The following is a 19,284-nucleotide window of genomic DNA, read 5'->3' as shown; positions in this document are numbered from 1 at the left end:
ATATATATATTTCTTAAAGGTAATAAAAATATATTTTTTAAGTAAATTAGCTAGTGTTAAGAGCTTCTAGTAGCAGCGCTAGTAATACTAGTAATACTAGTGATACTAGTAGTAGTGTTAGTAGTAGGAATTAATATAGAAGAATTATTAATTTAGGTCTAATATATATATATTTATTAAAAATAGTAAAAATGCGTTTTTTAAGTAAATAAGCTAGTATTAAAAGCCTTAAGTAGCGGCGGTGAGGAGGGTATAGAGGGGTTATAGTGGTTATAGTAGTATGGATATATAAAATAATTAAATATATTAGATTTTTAAAAGATACTTCTATTTATATGTAAATTACACTAAAAGCTAGGTACCTTTAATAAACCCACTTATAGTGTCACGTGAGGCTCGTCCACGTAGTAAAAATGGGTGGTCCACGTAGCACTACTCATTAATAAGGTCTAATTTCGAGTTGCGGACCTCCTAAAGTCAGCGGACTGGACGATCGATACTGTGGGCCACCTGGTGAACGACCAGATCGTTGCCTCAAGAGGTCTTGATCCGCATCGTCAGTCGGCCGTCCTTTTTGTTAACGAAACACAGACTTGAAAAGCGGATGATTCTGGTCTAAATGTTGGTTGACCAGGGGCCTTTATAATGAGAAAATTTTCGAGCCCCTGCACACTGCTATTATTACCACATCTTTTAAAGCGTGGCGTTGCGCGGGGAGAGTCGCGATTGGCGACTAGAGCCTCTAGCGCCAAACTGGCAAAGCTGAAAGTCAACAGTGAAAACAGCCGATTTGCCTGTGCCTGTGCCTGGCCGCCAATAAAAAACAGTCGTTGAAATAGCTTTCCATCAGAACACCCCCCGTTGTCGCATGGCGCCTTTCCTTTTTGGGAGCCACGGCCCGCGACCCTAATTTCTCCTCTGTCAGCCTTATTCTCGCCTTTTTCCCCACGGGTTGTTGCCTCTGCCCAGAAAACGGGCACGGGCAAGCGAGGAAGAAAAATTTGACACCAGCATCGTCGCCGTCTTTCGTTCACGGGGCCTGTCTCGGCCAGTCAGTCGCTTTTCCCTTGTTTCTTTTCTTACTTTTGTTTGGGTGCAATTGCTTGGCCGTCTACTTGGTCGATACCCCCCCGTTTACACGATCCCCCTTTCGCCCAACACCCAACACCAACTAACCGACCACATCTACGCCAAGATACTGTGCCGCCAGACAGTTCAAACTCTTTTGGAGGCAGACGGCTAATTCGCGCCAATGACCTCGCCAACACATGAGGCGGCTGAACGTGTGCCCACTGTCCGAGACAATGGCCATCGTGCCTCCGCAGATCTCGCAGCCGCTAGACCTTTATCCCCGTTGGACGCTCCCTTGCCGCCTTTGCCCGTCTCGCCACAGACGACCGAGGCGGCAACGCCTGTTCCTCATCGCGCTGAGCCTGTGAGCCCCGAGCAGCAACATGCCCAAGCTGCACAGCCAGGGGCTCCTCAGCGTGATGCTGCAGTCGTGAATGCTGTCACAGACCCAGAGCAGCAACACGGCGTGCACACTGAGAAAAAGCCCCCCTTCTTCTTCGCCTGGAAGGGCCAGCATATGCTCCTCATTATTCTCGCCTTTCTCCTTGCCGTTGTCGGTCTCAGCCTGTCCGGGCATGCTGCCGCCGCGGGCGCCTTCGATCTAAGCGACGGAAACGCAGTTCTTGCCATTCCCCTGCCCATTTACGTCCTCACCATCATCTTTGCCATTGCCGAGACCGCCGTGCGCGCGTCCTTGAAGTTTTCTCGGGGTTTGCACCCATCCGTTCATGCGGGTGTCTGGCTCATCTGCTGGATCGTATACGCCGGCCTCATTGCCATGTTTGCCATTGTCCTCCACTGGACAATCGTTGACGGATATTACGAAGACGACCACACCCCTTTGGGACCGCTATCCATCGCCCAGTTTGTCATCCTCATCCTGCTCTGCCTCAACACATTGACTCTCTTCATCATGGCCTGCGTCGACACGCAAGCCTACAACGTCGCCAAGGCCACGCCGCCCGCTGCTGATGCCTCGGGAAACATTGACCCCAACCACCACGAAGACCGTTCGTGGCGCATGACAAAGGTCATCTTCAACGTCTTGATCATTGTATTTTCCATTATCGGCTTCGCCATTGGCCTGTCCATGGTGCGGTTCCGCGACAACTACATGGCCAGCAGCATCGTCTTTCCCGCCTGCGCCTGCGCCCTGCTGGTCCCCATCGTCTGGGCAGTCAGCGACTTGTGCTTTGCTCTCACCGGCCCGCGCCGCCGATTTCTCCAGGGCGTGCACCCGGGTGCCCACGTCGGAGTGTGGCTCGTTTCGTGGATCCTCCTGGCGATTGTCGGCGGCATCCTTACCACCTCTGCAATCATCAGCCTAGCGCAGTGCAACGACTACTGGGGTGGCGACATTCGTCGCTCCGTTGGCGTAGACGTCTACGCGTTTCGTCATGTGCCCGCTGTCGATGCTGTTGTCGTTACTGTCCATGTCCGTCAAATCAACGCTCCCACATCCACCAACCTACTTGCAACTCCTACAGCCACGCACAACAGCATAAACACAATGGTACCTACCAGTACAAGGATCCGCGGTAGCCTTCCTACAACCACCACCTCGCCGCTCGACCGTGATCCATACGATCCTTACCTCAAGGGGTCTGATGACGATCCGTACGAGGACCCGTACTATCCTTACCGGCCACCCACCAGCCGCTCTTCCGGTAGCCGGCCTACGAGCAGCTCTTCCAGTAGCCGTCCCACGAGCAGCGACTACGGCAGCAGCTCGTCTGGCAATGGCCGGTCGGACAGTGACCGCTACCGCGGCTACCACAACGACCCGTACGACAACGAGCATCGTGCTTTCTGCGTGCAAAAGGGCATCAAAGGACCCATGATTGCCACCTGCGTCTTTCTCTGGATCGTCTTTGTCTTTGCTTTTGTGCTCTTCGTCGCGGCATGCGCCGACACATACCTCCGCAACCACCTGCGCAACCCCTACACAGTCGTGTATGTGCCCGTCGCGGCGCCGTACCACTACCCGCAGCAGCCCTTCTATTCGGGCGCGGGGATGCCGGGTGTCGGGAAGCAGCCCGCCATGACGCAGACGCCCGTTATGCAGCAGCAGCAGCAGCAGCAGCAGCAGCAGCCGGTTCGGCCTGCGCAGGGAAACATAGTTGAGTATTATGGACACGCGCAATAGAGGCGTGGTGAGATATGTATATGATTCTTGAAATGTTGAGACCGCGTTGGGACGGAGGATTTATTTGATGGGAGGTGACTGGCATTTGCGAAGCATTGATTGGAAATTCTTTGATACCACTAGCATAGTGACTGGTCGAGGCCAGCTAATTCGATTCTATTGAGCGCGAGCCAGATAAATTGGGGAGACGTCGTAAAAGATTGAAACGGATGAGATTGAGCAAGAGCAAATAAAAGAGGACATCTCATAAGAGGGAGGAGTCAAGCAAAGAAAAAAAAAAGGAAACAAGGCTGATGAAGCCCAGTCATGATAGAATTAGAGCAAAAAAGTTGGACGACCCCGCCAGGACTCGAACCTGGAATCTCCGGTAGTCTCCGTCGCCGGAAACCGATGCCTTAGCCATTAGGCCACGAGGCCCAACGCTGTCTTAGTCAGCTATTGTACTACAATAACCCTCCTCACATGGGGCTAAGTAGCTTTGCAGTCGGTGATGTACACCGCGAGATTGAATTAAAACTTGATATATGAATCAGAGCATAAGCATTTCGAGAGGAACAAAATGCTTACGCAGTTCTCCACGCGAGCATCTAAGAACGAGACCAGAGAAATTTCGCTAAGGTTCATCTTAAAATGGGTTCATTATAACATATAGACACCTTTTTGCTTTCTTTTCTGATTTAGTTCTCTGAGCAAGTGATGGATGACTTGTGTCCTACCCTTGACAACCAATAGACATGCAGTTCCTTGCATCAATCACCTGCACGAGCTCCAGGAACCTAGCGCCGCTTCTGGGAGCAGAATGTACAACATTACAATTTGATTGTTTTTGAGTAATCGAACTAGCACAAAGAGTGACAGAGCTACTGGATCCCCATGCTCCTGTGTTAAGAACCCAACAGCCAAGGCACTATCAAGAGAAAGCAAACATAGGCAGCTGATCTCTCAGGGCAACAGTCCAATGCCTTTTCGAAAAACCAATCAATTCCGTTAAAAATGATCTACAGGGGCCTACAGTTTCCTCCGAGCCGGTGGCACAACTGCGATATGCTGGTGTTTACTATAGACGCAATTGCGAGCAGACGAAAGGCTCGCAAGGGGAAAAGATGAAATCTAAGCAGGTCATGGAATGTTGATACTGTCTTCCGAGTCACAGCTGCGCACTGCAATGCGCTGAAAAAAAAAACAATGATTAAAGATGTATGATTTGTAAAAAGTTATTAGCACCCGGGCAATCGCGGCACTTGCGCCAGGTTGACGATTGCAGGGGTGGTGAGGATGTGCATGCTGCCATGCGTTCGGCGACTCGGCGGTAACGAACGCTTCTTGCCGACCACGGCTAAGCTACAAATTACAATGCCCCTGCCAAGAACAAGGCAAGCCGTCATGACTCGCTCGGCTGGACAACTTACAAGGTTGCGGGCCAATGAGAAGGCGAGTGGATCTCGTGGTTCTTTTTGTTTTAGTGCACAATCCAAAATCAGGCAATGATGGAAAAACTCGGAATTTCTTCTTGGTGTAAAAAAAAAGTTGCTATATAGCATACGTAATATCCCTATTTAATTGTTGCGGGCTGGGCCTTTGAACTAAACAAGGTCCCTTCCATGAGGATGCGCCCCGGGCAAATGTATAGGAGTTATCAGATGGCAAAACCCCGAGCTCAACAAACGCTAGCTCAATTGCCAAGATCAGACCAAGTGTGGCGTTCGCTACCACCGAGTCGCCGACGCATGGCAGCATGCATGGCAGCATGCATATAGCCCTGCATAGCTGACCAGGCAGGTGGAAGACATCGCTTAACCAACTGGCTTGTTTGTATGTATGTATGTATATTATATTACTCCGACTGGCTCGTAGAGCCTTACGGTAACTCTATAATGTAGTTACTATACTGGCTTGTTGTATTTATAGAGAGACAACATACTTCACTCTAGGTGCCAAGTTCCTCTTATCATAGGTATCTTATACCAGAACCCCTCTAATTTGTTAGCGTCCTGGCGGGGGTGGCCAAGTGGAAGCGCTCCGCGCACAAAGGAATATGGCGGGGAGGGCTTTCAGAGGGGACAAGCGACAGGGGCAGCCATGCATGTATACATATAGCAGTCTACATTATCACGGCACTTGACTACAATCTATTATGACTGACGTAGACGGTAGCACACTGTGCATGCGTAATCGGCCTCGACGGGCTCTTACACGTCAACGCCGCACTACGAGGCTCACTAGCGGTGGCAGTCTGAATCGCTTGGAGGCTGTTCGGGAACGGCCCTCGTCCCGACAGATACGGCATGATCCGGAGATGTCATTTTTGCATGAAACGGGCACGCCGGACAAGGCGTGTTCAGAAAAAAAAGCTGTCAGATTGATAACGCAAGGAAACCTCCTCGGCCATGCAGGAACGATTCAGAGCGTCTGCCTAAAGACATCACAAGGTCCCCAAACGCAATGAATAATTCCATTTATACCTATATGCCTTGAGCTATAACACGTTTTTTCGGTAGTGCTGGATAAATAAACGAAAAAAAAAAAAAAAAACACACAAGTGCCAATTAGCTGTTACATTATGCTGTGTTTGAAGCTTTGGCCATTGCCTCTTTTGCTATATAAAGGCAGAGCGTTGCCGACAGCAAAAGAATAAAAAAACATCTTGCGTTGTCTTGCATTCTTGTTCTACATTCGTCTACAACAGACTGAGAACACCATACTCTCTTCGCCGCGCACAAATTAGCTACCTCTTGCTTACCGTCGTCGCCCATAATGCGCTTCTCTCTCGTTGTGCCCTTTGCGGCCGCCGTCCTCGCCCTGGACATTCGCAGCCTGGACAAGCGCTCCGAGGCGCCAGGTATCCCCCAGGCGATCCGGGGCCAGTTCACCGTCATCAAGACCATCCCCCGGCGAAGCGAGGGCCTCTGCAAGTTCGTCATTGACGTGATTGGCAAGCCCGAAGACGCCACGCCCGCCATGTCGTGCTGGGCCGGCGGCGAGCAGATGCTCCGAAACATGCCCCGCAGCACCGCGGGCATACTCGCCGCCCGCCTCGCCGTCGAGTACGACGAGGCTTGCCATCTCGACGAGAACTCCAGCTACACCACCGCCGACGGCTCGGCCACTTTTCCCGTGTTCAGCCCCGGCGATGCTTCCGACGTGAGCAGCGTGGTTCTGGGACAAAAGCGAGAATACTTCTTCCTTGACTGCGGCGCCGTCTTTGTCAGCCAGCCCGGCTACGGCAGCTCCGGTTCGAGCGTGGCGGCCCAGGTCAAGATGATTCGCGACTCGCGCGGCCTCATGCCTATTCTGGCCGAGAGCTTCCCCAAAGAGTTCTTTGCCAAGACCAGCAAGGGTCCCTTTAGCGCCACAGCGCCTCCTCCGTGGCTCGAGGATGCCCAGTCAGGCATTTAAAGGGCGAATAAAGGGAAATGCAACTCTCCCCCTCATATAGGCCGTCACCGAGTTGCCCTTCCGGCTACTATAGGGGCTCGTGTGACTATTCGGCGGGACAAGTCTTGGTTTTGGCTTTCCCTCTTTTTGTTCTGCTCTTTACTCGTGGTTTTCCCTCGGGGGTTTTCCCATTAGTGTTACGCAAATGCGAAAGGGCAGCCCGTCGGGTAATGTGCCAATCTTCTTTAATGTGCTACAACAGTCAATATTACAACAAGAACATAGCTGAATGAAACTTTTAATTTTAACTTGGATTTTCTTCCTCTTCCATCTTCACGATAGTTTAAAAGTGCCTGAATCATGTCTAGTCTTATTGCAGACCGTACACGTCTTTCGCGCGTTGCAACTCGTGGCTTCTTGACCTTATAATCCTGGGCCATGTCCAAGTCCATGTCCCCGTCTTCAACTTCATCTCCATTTTTTTGCAGCTTCAAGGATCCCACCCGCACACAATCAGCACTTCTTCAGCCCGTGTCGCTCCATCTCTACTTTCTTGTACTTGCGTTATCGTCGTGCCTGTCCGATGCCAGATGGCAATCAATCTTCGGACCACGCTGGCCCGGACCGTGTGCAGGATCACGCGCAACAGGACCGGCTCGCCGTCCGGATGATGCACCTGTGCAAAGACTATTATGCGCATGAGCTGAAAGAAGCAAATAGACTCATGAGGCAACTCGGCAACAGATTTCACTGCATTCACACACTGGACCCTGGTAGCAAAGGCACGCACTTGGCTCAGTCCGGTGGCCGGCTCCCAGCCGCTCTGACATGCGCTGCCTCTACCCGCCTGCAGGCAGTGCGGTGCAATGTACGCATAAGACGAAATATGCGTCGACTCGGACAGTAAATTGGCCCACGCGTTAGTGCCGCTGCAGTGGACAGGGCAGTACGCGTGGCGGTCCTTAAGGCTCGGCCACGCCACCCGGAGCGTCCTGTCGTCGTTGATGCCGGAATGAAAGAGGTAACCATACATCTCCTTTACCTTGACTTTCAACAGTTCTTGGTGCACCGGGTCGTCAATTATCACATCACCATCGCCTTTGAGACGGCCCACAATGTCCGTGGCGAGCAGTTGCCTCCAGGCCGTGGCATCGGCAACGCTATGGACCCTCTCAGGTCCGAACTCACAAAGTAGGTCGGCCACCATGTCGCGAAACCGGACTCGTTGACAGATTCCCGTACAGTAGCTGACCTGCACTGCGGACCAATAGTCAAGCAAAGACATGACGTGGTGTTGCGCCGTCTCTCGATCGGCCTTTTTGTGCGATACACCGGCGCTGTGCTTGACGGACGCCTGCACCACCACGGAAAAGAGCTGCGCCAAGCTGAAACCAAAGGTTTCAAAGACCAAGCGATGGCTCTGCTCTTGTGTTCTTAGAGTTCGTAGACGAGTGCGTCTTCGGAGAGCTCCATAATCAGACTGACAACCGCTATTCACATGTACTGCACCAATCAACAACTTCCCCACCAGGTCCATTTCCCTTTGCGAGACTTTATCCAGGTCAACAGACTCGCTCCAGTGATATTGATTTTCATGATCATCTTCTGTGTATAGTATTCCGCCACCAATCCTCATCGCAAAAGGCCCCTGATCACTGGATGCGCAGAGCAGCTCTGCTGGACCCCAGGTGTCGACAATGTCTGCGAGATTCGCATAAATGTCAAGTTTTCGCCAACGATTTGGACCGATATCGTCTCTTCTTAGTGAATAAAAGGAAAGAAGTCGGAAGCTAATAACAGAAGTACCCAGCATATCACCGATGCAAGTTAATGGTCTTGTTGCCATCTCAATTTTCTGTCCGCCGAACATACGAGCACCGCAGAGCACAACTCGTCCAAGGGGCTTCGCAATGAACAAAGGGAACAGCTCGTCTTTGTGTGCTTGGGTATATGATAAAAACGCTAGAGAGAGAAATTGCGCAGCCAGTGAGCAAAAATGCAGCCAGTTCTTTCTCGTCGTTGCATGGGCATCTCTGTAAAACAATGTCGACGAGGGACGGTACAGAAGCGGTTGCAGAGCAGAGTGTAGCGGACTATGATCGCGCAACATAGAAGATGCCGTCTGATCCCAAGACTCTGGCGTCTCCAATACAGACCTCAGAGATTCTAGCAGCTGCCAAGCGACACTGATTTGGATTCGAAATGCCTCGATATTTGGGTGGCTATACTCCCTCTGTCTGCAAAACACTGTATAGGAGTTGCAGCAGAGACCAAGATGCTGCGCCTTCTCGAAAGCGGTGCATAACCCTCCCAGGGTTGCGATAGTACGCCCCAGGACACCGGAGTAATCGAGGTCATTGAAAGAAACGCGGGCAACCTCGACTTCTTCCTCTTCAAATACAACAAAGTTATCCCACGTTTCTACCTTTCGTGAAGCTGGGAGAAAACCAGCTAGACCACAGAGTTTGTGCAGATTTGTAATCATCTCAATGTCTTGGAAGGAAGCAGGAGAACTAGTGTTGGAAATCGCGGCGACTCGCAATCTGGAGCCAAGGCCTGTCTCTCCCGTCTCAAGTAGAGAATGAGCACATCCATTGAGATGATGATCAAGTAGAGGTCTCTCAAATGTTTGCACCTCATCTGAATGCACTTCGGTGTAGTATACCCATGGACAGGCTTCATGTTCATCCAGCAAAAGCCCCGCCATGTCGTCGTTGCTGATACGCAGCTTTTGGAGCTCCTTTAGCCAGGAGTATCTTCCGCTTGATATCCGATGAAATCCTTGCTCCATGCTGCGTGTGACTTCTGAGTGATTCTTTGTTGCTAGGACTTTTCTGGCCTGTAGTGATACGCGGTTGGCGATTTCGGCCCCGTCGACGGACGAGACGAGCACATTGACCAGAGGCTGCAGAATGTCATCTTCTCTCAGCACAAAGTCCTTTAAGAGTTTTTCGTTTTGGTCTGTAAAAGATGCTTGCAGTTCGTTGGCCAAGGCCGTGGCCAGTTTTTCACCGAGCGTGTCCGCAAGTGACGAAACCTCGAGCAGCGAGGCCAACTTTGCCAACATGGCGGGCTCTGGGAGCCGACTCGTTGAAATGTCCTCATTCGTTATACCAAGCACCTCGAGCAGGAACAGTTTAACCTGATTGATGGCAATTGATCTTGCAATAGTGCTCAAGTTTGATCTTTCAAGTCTTGGTAAAAAAACTCGGTCACTTTCCTCTATCACCCGCCACGTGGTACGTCGTGTGACGTGAGGATCAAGCGGCACAGTCTGCCACTCAAACCTGGGTTGAGGCAGACGTGGTTGGACAAACTCCAGAGCTCGCGCGTAATTTGCCCCTTCGTTTTCGCTTTCGCTTTCGCGAGCAAGCCGCAAGACGTCGTTCAATATCTCTTCGTCGTCCAAGTAGCCCAAATCTGCAAGCTCCGGCGTAGTCAATGGCGTCTCTCTCGATTGCAGCCGCTCCCGCGCATGAGAGCACATCTGTACCCGTTTTGAGGCGACTTCTTGGTGTAGCTGCAAATAGAAAGCCGCCATATCGGCGCGACATTGATTCAGTAGAATGACAAATTGGTGGTGGAGCAGCTCTTCTACGTACACCGTATGAGCCGAGTCAATCCATCTTCTCACAGGCACTTGTTGCTGGTTGGTGACGCGTTGCCGAATAAAAGCACTGAGGTGAGCCCAGAAGTCTACAGAAATGCTAACTGGGTAAGACTCAAGGCGTTGTGCCGTAACAGACCCGTCGGCCTCACGAGTCTCCTCAATCTCCACCAGGGCAAGACATCTGTGGGCGTCAAGCCTTTCGAACCTCTGCCTGATCCTGCGCTCGACATTCGCGATGAAGCTTTGCTTGTTCTTTTCGAGAATTTGTAACATTTCTTTCATGTGTGGACTGGCCATCTGCGCCCGATCGATCTCATCTTGCCTACATGATGCGTGTAAGTAGCTATTATCAACAAAGGTCCCTTCTACCTACCTGCTGAGCGACGTCGCCGCAGGATCTTGACCGCTGGCCTCGGGTAACATTTCAGAACATTCTTCGTGGCAGTCAGATTTCTTGACATTTCTCAAAATTGTTTTGCCATTAGTGTAATAGGATTCTGTACTTTTGCGCGGGGTAGCATGAAGGATGGCTCAGCTAGAGGTAACGTGATCGTATGCAGGATCTGCGCCTCACTTCTCCATTAGGCCACAATTGGTAGTCAGTCCTGCTGTGCTGGATTTGAATGTAGCCTATTAAGACCAATCATAGGAACCCTTAAGTGTGCGCATTATGTCTAGTTTCGTCGTAGACACCACTGTTCACTCGGGGCACATTCATGCCGAGCCCATGCGCAATTCCCCAAAGCATTTCATACAGAGCCCACGCTCCGGGGTCAGGAAGCTCTCTCGTAGCCGCGTCACCTACGTAGCTCGCTCTTCCCAGACTAGGCTTGATGAAGCGCGTCGCGAGGGCCTTGTCGCCCGCAACCTTGACCGCATTTGCAAAGTCTCCCTCTTGCGCGTACGTGTTGGCAAAGGGAATAAAGACATCCATCACGGTTCGGTCGCCTTCACGAGCTGGCGTGTGGCTCTGCAGGCTCTCGACAGCAAGCGCCACCGCCTTGGACAAGCTGTGAGCGTCCTCTCGAGTCGGTGCGAGCGAACCAGATACATGTTGCGCGAGGGCTGAGTAGAATGCAGACAGAAAAATGCCGAAAATGGCTCCGAGTGTGCCACCCATTTTGTCGACAGTCTCCATGAGAATTCCGAGAAAATCGAGCAGCGACCCTTGAGATGCGGCACCACTGTCGACAAGACAGAGCACTGATTCGCAGAGGTCTTTGACGGCCTCGCCGCAGTCCCCGTCGCCCATGACCATATCCCATCTTGTAAGATCCGGCTCCGCCGAAATTGCTGCGTCGCATGCTGACCGAATGGCCCTCTCCAGCAATGCCGCGTCGACAGGAAAATCCCCGTTCGATAGGTATGTGTGGTCGATGGACTCGATCTCGTTTCCTTTTGCTTGGTGGCCATGCTTGTCACACATCCCATTTGTACTGTCCTTGCCAATTGAAGCGGTATCAATCGCGACAGTGGTAATGTTGGGCCACGAGACAGCCGCGGTCGGTCGATCAAGCAACTCCAGGAGTTTTGAAGCTGTGCTGTCGCACTGTCTGGCAGCAGCGGACAGATTGGCCAGAGAGATGGAAAACCCTGGGGCATTAAGCGATGTCTCGAATGCGCCAACCATTGTACGGCAAGGCTTGAGGCTGTACCGCTCCGCAAGCTGGTTCTGCACTTTGTCTGTCAGCGCGCCGAGTTCTAGGATCGACAGGCCTCCGTAGTTGTTGATCAGCATGACGACCTCATCACTGCTATCAAACTGGACGAATCCTCTTTCGGGGTCATCTTGATCACACAGAAGACCAAGACATTCCTTGATAATCTCGGCAACGGGTGGAAATGGTGTCAGCATACGTCGTCCAGGCTCGTTGTGGATTCCTGCGCCAATGATGCAAGTGTCTTCTGCGACCGACTGATGTTGTCGTCCAGGAACATGACAGTGATCTAGAGCTGAGCCAATGGATACGGTCTGGGCGTTGACAGCTTCGGCGAGACACACGCAGTCATCAAAGGGCCAATTTTCGGCGGCTGCAGAGCACACTATCTTCATAGCTGAATCAGACGTCAGCACACACCAAGTTGTAGAAGAGCAGCAGGCATTAACTTACTGAATACATGGCCTGGCAGGCCTCTTCTGCCAACTCGAGCACATTTACTCCTTCCAATAGATACATCGTCCGTTGCCGCGACAATAGCAATTTTTGCATTGCTGTGTTGGCCAGACGCGACAACCTTGGCCCTGGCTTTCTCAGCAGCCAGTCCAAAATGCAGGCGGTCACCAGTGTAATTGGTAATCAACAGTATCGTGCCTTTTTCTGACGGGACTGCTTCCATTGCAGCGAGAACCTGGCTCGCGCTCGGCGAAGCGAAAATGTCACCACAAGCCGCGGCCGAAAGCAGTCCACTGCCAACGTAGCCGCTCCATGCTGGCTCGTGGCCGGAGCCGCCGCCACCGACAACGCTCACTTGCGACTGGTCATGGTGAACATTCGAGACGACACGCCGCGCTTCATCTAGAAACAGATGAGGGTTTGCTTTAGTCAGCGCACGAAGGGCGCACGGCACCAACGTGTTTGCCGCCGTGTCGGGAAAATAGTGCCTAGTCGACATTGTAGAAAGTGGTGGCGTAGAGAGAAGGTAAGATACGGAGAGCTTTCGAGTGCATTCTCGTCATGGGATTAAATTGGTCCATGATGCGGTAAACAACAGCGCCGAAGCGCTCGACGCATTCCGAGCTGGTATGGTTGATGTCGGGCAAACTTGAGAATGTAAGGGTTGGCTTGTGCCGCGAGACGCGGTCACGCCACACACCCAGCCACGGGTGGCGTTGCTGGGGATCAGTAAATAAAGCTGAAGAGTCCAAAACGCGGGCGCAAGCCAGGGTAGCAATTGACTTGCTCGCTGGTTGCTAATTGAGCTGCTTTTCAAGTTGCAGTCAATTTCCCCTTGCTTGTCCCCGAGACGCTAACTATATCTTACGCGTCATCCGCGAGACGCCCCCCTTCATGACAACAACTTTCTCATCCTTTGCCATCGTCAACTTGCCCCATATCACACCCCATGAATACGGGCGAGGGAGCGCGAAAACGTGCTCGCAAGTCGCGCGGCACGGGGCTCAGAACCACCACCGGCTGGTACGTAAACCACAGCATCGTCGCGCGTCGATGCTGACAAAAAAGTGGCATATTAGCTTGACGTGCCGGAAACGGCACAAGAAGTGCGACGAAAAGCGACCAGTGTGTGGTCCCTGCTCCATTTCGGATCGTCGTTGCCTGTTTCCCCAGAATTCGGATGCCGCATCGACTTTGGCGTCTGGGGTCAGCGGTGGAAATTATCGGCAGACTGAGTCGCGCCACGAGCAAGCCGCCTCGTCGCCGATACCAGCCGCGACGCAGCAGCCGGATGTGGTGGCCAACAGCTACGGCAGCCAGGCCGTGCCGCCAACCGGCGAGGAGCAGTTGACGGTGCAGTGCGAACACGAACAGGCCTTTATTTGTTCGCCGCGGTCTATAGCATCCGGGACCTGGTCGGCAAACTTTGCATCCATTCGCTGGTTGGATCTGCTAGCCAGCGATGCATTACAGGCAGACAGCAATCACCCATTGGCTACGGGTCTTCTGCCACCAGATGAGCAAACACGAGGTGGTGAGCAAACGCGAGGTGCAGAGCAGCAGCCGCCGCAAACGACTTCTGTCTTTGTGCATGTTTCACCTGCACTGTTGAATGGCCAGGCCCAATTACCAGAGAATTTGGATCCCGAGTTGGAGCGGACTGCGTGGCAATCGGGCGGAGATGTGATACTCTCTGCGCACGAGGCTATGCTGTTTCGCTATTTCGCTGATCGATGTGCTTCGTGGCTCGACCTGTTTGACCCGCATAAGCTCTTCTCCAGCTATGCGATCCGTCTGGCGATTCGAAATGCGGGTTTGATGAAGGCGATTCTGGCCTTGTCCTCGAAGCACCAATGCAGCGGTATCGACGCTGCCGCCCGCCAGCTACGCAGAGATATTGATGGCGACTACGAAGATGGAGAATGGATCCGGTATTACTACGAGACTCTGCAATACGTGCGCGAAACTCTCAAGTACCCTAGCTACTCTCATTCCGAAGAGCTCCTGGCCACTGCGCTCATAATTTCCGTGTACGAAATGCTCGACGAGTCGGATGGCTCTGGTAACTGGCAGCGGCATTTAAAGGGAATCTTCTGGATTCAGAGATCCCAAGATGTGGATGGTGGCTGTGGGGGTCTGCGCCAGTCGGTTTGGTGGGCTTGGCTCCGGCAGGACGTGTGGGCGGCTTTTCGCGAGTCGCGAGCCTGTCTCAGCTTCTGGGTGCCGAAGAAAGCAATTCACGAGCTTGATCAGAACGAGCTGGCTGACATGGCCATCTACATCCTATCCCAGGCCATCAACTATCGTGCTAGTGTCCAAGCCGCAACGTCGCACAATCCCGTCGACAAGACAAAGCTAACTAAGCAAAGAAGCACACTGGTATCGATGATGGAGCAATGGAAAGCTCACCTCGGTGAAGGCTACAAGGTGCTACCGACGCCCAAAGCTGCTGCTGGCCAGGTCTTTTCCCCGCTCTGGATTCATCCACCTCGGTTCGGCGCGGCGCTGCAGGCGTACAGCTTTGCGCAGATCCTGCTCACACTGCACACTGTAGAAACACTTTCGACGGGCTTTCATGGATACTTGAAGATGCAACGGACGCTGTCCGAGGCGGTCAACACGATATGCGGCATCGCGCTGCAGCTCAAGGATGAGAGCTGCCAGATTCTCTCTGCGCAGTGCCTGTATGGCGCTGGACTGTGTGTTACTGACGGGGAACAGAGGGCCAAGATTATATCCTTGATGGAAGAATGTGAAGCTCGTGTCTGTTGGCCGCCAATGGCCATGTGGAGAAAAGACCTGCACAAGGACTGGGAGAGAGTAGACGCGGATGATTACAACAGCACGCGCGATGACTAGCCGTGCTCGCCCCCTCTCTCTTAACCTCAAGAGGGTACTTCTGACAAAAACCGGCAGATCGGTGCAATGTACCTTCTCGGGTTTCTTTTGATGAGCAAGTACATGACGGAATAAGTGACTTGCCGGTTTTGGTCGGGAGCACCCTCTTCAGTGGTGCGAGAGAAGGGGCGGGCACGGCAAAGTAAAAAGACTTCTCATGACAGAAGCTTTTTGAATTGACTGATTGATCTACACATTTTACGGGGCCATTCCCGTCGACTTGCAGACGTCCATTTGCCACTCCATTAAGCCTCGTACCGCCATGACACCTTGTTCCATCGACGTTGTCAAATTGAGCATAGGCGCCTTCGTCTTCAGATGAATCAAATAGTCATCTAGTACCAGTTTGTTGACGTTGATTTTAGATACTCCCTCGCTGATGCATCTTTGCATCATGTCTTGTGGAAAGTCGTTGGTTCCGTGAAGCACGACGCGCACTCTGCCATCTACCTTGTCCCGAATCATCTTTAATCTACATCAATACGGCTTCAGTCAGTAACAGCACATCGACTGTGCCAGGCGGGCAGTATCGGAGAAAAAAAAAATTCACCTGTCAAACTGCAGCTCTGGCCCGCGTGGCCCATACTCTCCGTGGACATTGCCAAACGCCGGCGCAAGGAAATCAATCCCCGTTGCGACAAACTCCTCAATCTGCTCCTCGGTCGTCAATGCGCCCTCGAGGTCCTCGGTACTTGCAATGCCATCCTCGCCTCCTTCGATCCTGCCCGGCTCCGCCTCCGTAGCGATTCCGCGCTCGTGGCAGTACCGGACAAGCTCTGCCGTCTTGGCCAGGTTCTCGTCCATCTCGTAGTGGCTCATGTCCACCATGATACTGTCAAACGGGAGCGTGTCCGCCGCCTGTCGGATGAGAACCTCATCCTGCGCATGGTCGAGATGAATAGCGACCGGGACAGAAGCACATTTTGCGGCGTGGGCCGCCGCAATCACAAGGAGTCCGGACGAAAAGGTAATGGCCCATGGAAATACTTGTAGGATGAGAGGACTGCGCTTCGCTTCGGCGGCCTGGATAAAGGCTATGATGTGTTCGATATTATAAGTGATGGGAGCGACGACGCCATAGCCTTTTTCCTCGGCGTCTTTGAGAATCTGGTATGTCTTGTTCTTGGTCGGATCCCAAGCAGTCATGCTGTCGTATCGGGTTCACGAGATGCTCGACTGGTGTGAGAAAATTTAGGAAGGGCCGGCCTCATATTCGCGTGACTTTCAGTAAGTATTTCCGTACCATTAATAGAGCATGTATTAGCGTTTCATCGAGCTCCGACGTGCGGCTCCAACTTCGCAGCTTTCACTGGCAAGATGACGCTACGAGACCTGGCAACCACCCACGCGAAGAAAGCGACCGCGTCTCGAGGCACAACACCTCGAAGATCGTTCAACGCTCAAGACGCCACGCCGGAATAATGGGCTGCTGATCAACATATGAACCCGAATTTCCAAAAAAGAAAAAAAAAAAAAAGAATACATAGTTTCATCGAAGTGAGAGCTACTTCCGAATTTGTTGTTTGCCACACGATGCTCGCATTGATACTCACACAACGCACCAATCGCACCCACACAATCTTCAGCAACGAACCCAGCCTTTGCCACAATGAGCTCACAGCTTCGCATTGTCATTGGCGGTGACGACGCCGGCTTCTCCTACCAATCCATCATCTCTCACGACCTAGCATCAGACACACGTGTTGCAAAAGTCATCCACGTAGGCCTCAAAACTGAACTAGACAAGACGGCCTACTCGACCTTTGCCATTGCCGCCGCCGAAGCGGTCGCCGACGGCACCGCCGACAGGGCCATTTTAATCTGCGGCACCGGGCTCGGCGTGGCGATTGCCGCCAGTAAAGTGGCAGGCGTGTGCACCATCACAGACCCACGACAGCTTCTCGGTCGAGAGGTCTGTCTTGAGCAACAATGCGCAGGTGCCGTGTGTAGGGCAGAGGGCTATTGGCGTTGAGCTGGCGAGAAGACTCGTCAAGGAATGGTCAGGATATACTTTTGAAAGGAATGGTTAGGATATACTTTTGGTCTGGTGAGTTGTCGTGGCCTGTCGACTGACTGGAGACAGAAACTCATACCTCTTTGTTTTTTTTTCTTTTTCGGAAATCGGCGTCGGCGGGAAAAGTCAAGTTGATTGATGAATACGATTCTGATGTGACCAAAAAGGCGGCTGCTGTCGTCTGAGGCAGATTGTACGGGAATTGATGCTTCAATTCTCTACCGCTATTCTTTCCTTATATCCATATCCCTTGCTCGATCAGGCAGTAGGTATAGTGACCAGAGAAGCCAAATTCTACCTAGTCATCGAGAAATGCCAGTGACTCCTTCATGCTGGTTCGTATGGATTGTACGTATGACTTGGGTCCCCGCCGTGATTTAACATCCTCTTGGGTCATAACGATCCAGAATAATCGTGCACGATCTACACGGGAGAATATTCCCGAAGCCGTTGTGGATGAGGGAGCCGCCTCGCCCGCAAGGCAGTATTCGGTCGGAATCCCCATGAGCCGCTCTAGGGTTTGCACTTGGCACTGAATGGCATCGAGAACGCCTACTGCGTACGTCTTTAGCGGCATGTCCTGTAGCGAGGAGAGTCCCCCGATTCGAATCACCGATTTGACCTTGCTGGGCAAGTACGACTGCGGTGACACCTGGCATAGGTGTTTGTAGATGCGGTGGAAGACAGAGTCAAACAGTCTCATCATCGCAAGGTAGCACGACATAATCAAGAGCAGGGTTTCGGTATCAAGTCCATCTTCGGTCTTTGTGCACAAGTAATCTGGCGGCAGTAAGCTCTGGATATTGTCGACAAGTGTTTTGCAGCACGTAAGAAGTGCTGCTGCCGGATTTTTGACATCTCGGCCCAGGTCATCATCTCTGCAGCGCTGCATGACTTTTGAGGGCTCTGAATAATAAATGTCAACCATGGCAATGCGCCGATCCATGTCCTCTCGGAACCCTATCAGAGAGCTCGGTGCACTGCTGCTAGAACTTTGTTCAGGGCGCGCCAGGGGCAGAAGACCTTCCTCACTATCAAGGAGTGGATCAACATCGATATCGAGAGCAGGGCTAGCCGTCTCGTCAACATAATCTGAGCAGCCCGGTTGCGTATCCGGACCGAGTAACCACGGGATCATATCTTGGGCCGGCGTAGGACTTTGCTGGATGGAATGTGAGCCGAAGAAAGGGTCACTGTCCCCCAAGGCGGCCCAGAATTCTGGCTGTGACTCATGAGACAAAAAGTCTTTTGACAGATGAGAGTATGCGGAAGACTTGGCAATGCCAGGATGCGGCGCTACGATACTGTGCAATGCATCTCTAGACATGTGTCTGACGGGACTGCACGCTGACGCTCTTTTAGGCGTAAATGCAATAATCTCATCGTGAGGCATTTCTCGCGCCATCGGCGAGCTGTAGGAAGCAGGCGAGGAGTTCGAGCTCGTTGCGGTGTTTCGAGAGCTTGAGGTGCCATCGACATCAGCGCAAGTCTGCTTGGGTGGTCTCCCTGGACGGCGAGAGACGCTTGTGACGCATGATGTGCTCATATAGCAGCAGCGCGCGCACGGCGCCATGCTGTCTTGGGCGCGAAGACATCGAACTCGCTTTGCTCTGCACTGGTCGCAGGCGGAGCGCCGGACTGCAGGCTTCAGCATTGGTTGATTATGTTCTTGCAAAGAAATAAAGGAGAAGACCTCCGGTTGTTCGGTAAGGATAGACAAGCGATGACGCGCGGGGTTGAGCTACGTTGTTGATAGCTTAAAGAAAGATGAACGAGTATCCAGTGTCATGTTGTAAGGATAAATGGCCAGTCCCTGACCAAGACTTGATCAGTGATGGGCGATGCATAAAATAAGTCTCCGAGGAGTCAGGAGCCTCGCTCGCGACATTATGAAGCCGCCCCACATATCAATACAGCACAAACAGAAAACCCTCCTCGGAGTTTTTTGCTCAACCAATCAGCAAAAATAACGAGCCCCTTTCCGTCCTGCTTTGCTGGTCATTCTACTATCGATCTTCGAACCAACAATTACGTCCTGGCATGTTGCGGGGGTCAG

At 52.3% G+C, this 19,284-nt stretch overlaps 8 protein-coding genes across 8 annotated transcripts; 4 read left to right on the top strand and 4 right to left on the bottom strand.

Annotated features, from left to right (window-relative positions):
* Positions 1-1,252: 1,252 nt before the first annotated feature.
* On the top strand, positions 1,253-3,217 carry BBA_07359 (uncharacterized protein; the record flags this gene model as incomplete). Its single annotated transcript, XM_008602456.1, has 1 exon — positions 1,253-3,217. The coding sequence occupies one exon, from the start codon at positions 1,253-1,255 to the stop codon at positions 3,215-3,217; it is 1,965 nt and encodes a 654-aa protein (XP_008600678.1).
* Positions 3,218-5,971: 2,754 nt separating this feature from the next.
* BBA_07358 (uncharacterized protein) lies at positions 5,972-6,613 on the top strand (the record flags this gene model as incomplete). Its single annotated transcript, XM_008602455.1, has 1 exon — positions 5,972-6,613. The coding sequence occupies one exon, from the start codon at positions 5,972-5,974 to the stop codon at positions 6,611-6,613; it is 642 nt and encodes a 213-aa protein (XP_008600677.1).
* A 469-nt stretch (positions 6,614-7,082) lies between these two features.
* BBA_07357 (TPR domain protein) lies at positions 7,083-10,625 on the bottom strand (the record flags this gene model as incomplete). Its single annotated transcript, XM_008602454.1, has 2 exons — positions 7,083-10,524; positions 10,576-10,625. The coding sequence occupies 2 exons, from the start codon at positions 10,623-10,625 to the stop codon at positions 7,083-7,085; spliced, it is 3,492 nt and encodes a 1,163-aa protein (XP_008600676.1).
* Positions 10,626-10,857: 232 nt separating this feature from the next.
* BBA_07356 (dihydroxyacetone kinase) lies at positions 10,858-12,815 on the bottom strand (the record flags this gene model as incomplete). Its single annotated transcript, XM_008602453.1, has 2 exons — positions 10,858-12,257; positions 12,314-12,815. The coding sequence occupies 2 exons, from the start codon at positions 12,813-12,815 to the stop codon at positions 10,858-10,860; spliced, it is 1,902 nt and encodes a 633-aa protein (XP_008600675.1).
* A 450-nt stretch (positions 12,816-13,265) lies between these two features.
* BBA_07355 (Putative Zn(II)2Cys6 transcription factor) lies at positions 13,266-15,175 on the top strand (the record flags this gene model as incomplete). The annotated part of the gene is made up of 2 exons (XM_008602452.1): positions 13,266-13,339; positions 13,396-15,175. 2 exons carry the CDS (start codon positions 13,266-13,268, stop codon positions 15,173-15,175), a joined length of 1,854 nt encoding a protein of 617 aa, XP_008600674.1.
* Positions 15,176-15,412: 237 nt separating this feature from the next.
* Positions 15,413-16,360, bottom strand: BBA_07354 (fructose-bisphosphate aldolase, putative; the record flags this gene model as incomplete). The annotated part of the gene is made up of 2 exons (XM_008602451.1): positions 15,413-15,686; positions 15,765-16,360. The coding sequence occupies 2 exons, from the start codon at positions 16,358-16,360 to the stop codon at positions 15,413-15,415; spliced, it is 870 nt and encodes a 289-aa protein (XP_008600673.1).
* Positions 16,361-16,823: 463 nt separating this feature from the next.
* BBA_07353 (ribose 5-phosphate isomerase) lies at positions 16,824-17,186 on the top strand (the record flags this gene model as incomplete). Its single annotated transcript, XM_008602450.1, has 1 exon — positions 16,824-17,186. The coding sequence occupies one exon, from the start codon at positions 16,824-16,826 to the stop codon at positions 17,184-17,186; it is 363 nt and encodes a 120-aa protein (XP_008600672.1).
* A 340-nt stretch (positions 17,187-17,526) lies between these two features.
* On the bottom strand, positions 17,527-18,801 carry BBA_07352 (uncharacterized protein; the record flags this gene model as incomplete). Its single annotated transcript, XM_008602449.1, has 1 exon — positions 17,527-18,801. One exon carries the CDS (start codon positions 18,799-18,801, stop codon positions 17,527-17,529), a length of 1,275 nt encoding a protein of 424 aa, XP_008600671.1.
* Between the last annotated feature and the right edge of the window lie 483 nt (positions 18,802-19,284).

This window comes from Beauveria bassiana, assembly GCF_000280675.1.
Source record: "Beauveria bassiana ARSEF 2860 unplaced genomic scaffold BBA_S00024, whole genome shotgun sequence".
Taxonomy (NCBI): Eukaryota; Fungi; Ascomycota; class Sordariomycetes; order Hypocreales; family Cordycipitaceae; genus Beauveria; species Beauveria bassiana.
The sequence above is the reverse complement of the archived record's forward strand: the minus strand, read 5'-3'. Positions and strand labels throughout refer to the sequence as shown.